A 717-nucleotide genomic window follows, 5' to 3' on the forward strand; every position below is an offset into this window, starting at 1 on the left:
CAGCTCGGGGGCGGGGCCTGGTGCTATATAAGGGAGCTCAGTGGGTTCCCCCACCTTTCCGGGTCGGCCACGGAGTGAGTGCTGCAACTTCTCGGGGGTCTCTGGGGCGCGCGGGGGTTCTGGGCTGGGTTTGCGGACCCTCCTTTTCTTGGCGGGGTTCGGGCGTGCGGTCCCGGTCCCCGTAATGTACGGAGGCAGAGGGAGAGGGCTCCGGCCCCCTCGGCGTCATGTCTTCGGTGCCGACGGTTGCCAGTCCGCCGGTTCTATCCTCAAGCGCCGGGACACGGGTCTCCGAGACGCTGGGCGGAACCGAAGTTCCGCGGGCTCCCCCCCAGGGGTGCTCATGCCTCCTCCTCTTGTTTCAGGTCTGAAGCCGCCACAGGATCCGGAGCTGTCGTATCCCCTCCTTTTCCACTTCCCGTTGCAACCAATAAAGGCCAAGGCCGTGGTACCGTTTTAGGTGTGTGTCCGCGTGCTTTTTTCCGCGGCTGCAGAGTTAGGTTGCACACGTTATTGCACGAAGCGGATTTTGCAAATCTCCTCTTGAATCTCAGGCTTCTGCGGGGAGTTCGGGCGACATTGCAGCATTTCTGGATGGCGGCGCTTTCGTCGATCACGGCCCCGACCACCCGGTGCTTCCGGCGCTGCTCCCGGTTCAACACGCGCCGTCGCTTGAACAGTTTCTTCTTCAGCTCCTGCGGGGGAGGAAGAGGCCAC

The 717-nt window shown here is 63.2% G+C and overlaps 2 protein-coding genes across 5 annotated transcripts in view; one reads left to right on the forward strand and one right to left on the reverse strand.

Moving 5' to 3' along the window:
• LBHD1 (LBH domain containing 1) overlaps positions 1-717 on the reverse strand; it is a gene marked incomplete at its 5' end in the record, with an annotated part of 8,049 nt that overhangs the window by 2,734 nt on the left and 4,598 nt on the right. The window contains one exon of the mRNA XM_015569817.1: positions 557-695. Within this exon, the coding sequence (XP_015425303.1) occupies positions 557-695 (139 nt within the window). The remainder of the gene's footprint in view (positions 1-556; positions 696-717) is intronic.
• METTL12 (methyltransferase like 12) overlaps positions 1-717 on the forward strand; it is a 3,047-nt gene continuing 2,330 nt past the window's right edge. For 3 of the 4 annotated variants that reach the window (XM_015569836.1, XM_015569835.1, XM_015569839.1), the window contains exon 1: positions 62-460. The gene's annotated coding sequence lies outside the window, so the exon portion shown is untranslated. Of the gene's footprint in view, positions 461-717 lie in introns of all 4 variants that reach the window. The other variant, XM_015569838.1, reaches the window with a different exon arrangement.

This window comes from Myotis davidii, unplaced genomic scaffold (genome assembly GCF_000327345.1).
Source record: "Myotis davidii unplaced genomic scaffold, ASM32734v1 scaffold826, whole genome shotgun sequence".
NCBI lineage: Eukaryota > Metazoa > Chordata > Mammalia > Chiroptera > Vespertilionidae > Myotis > Myotis davidii.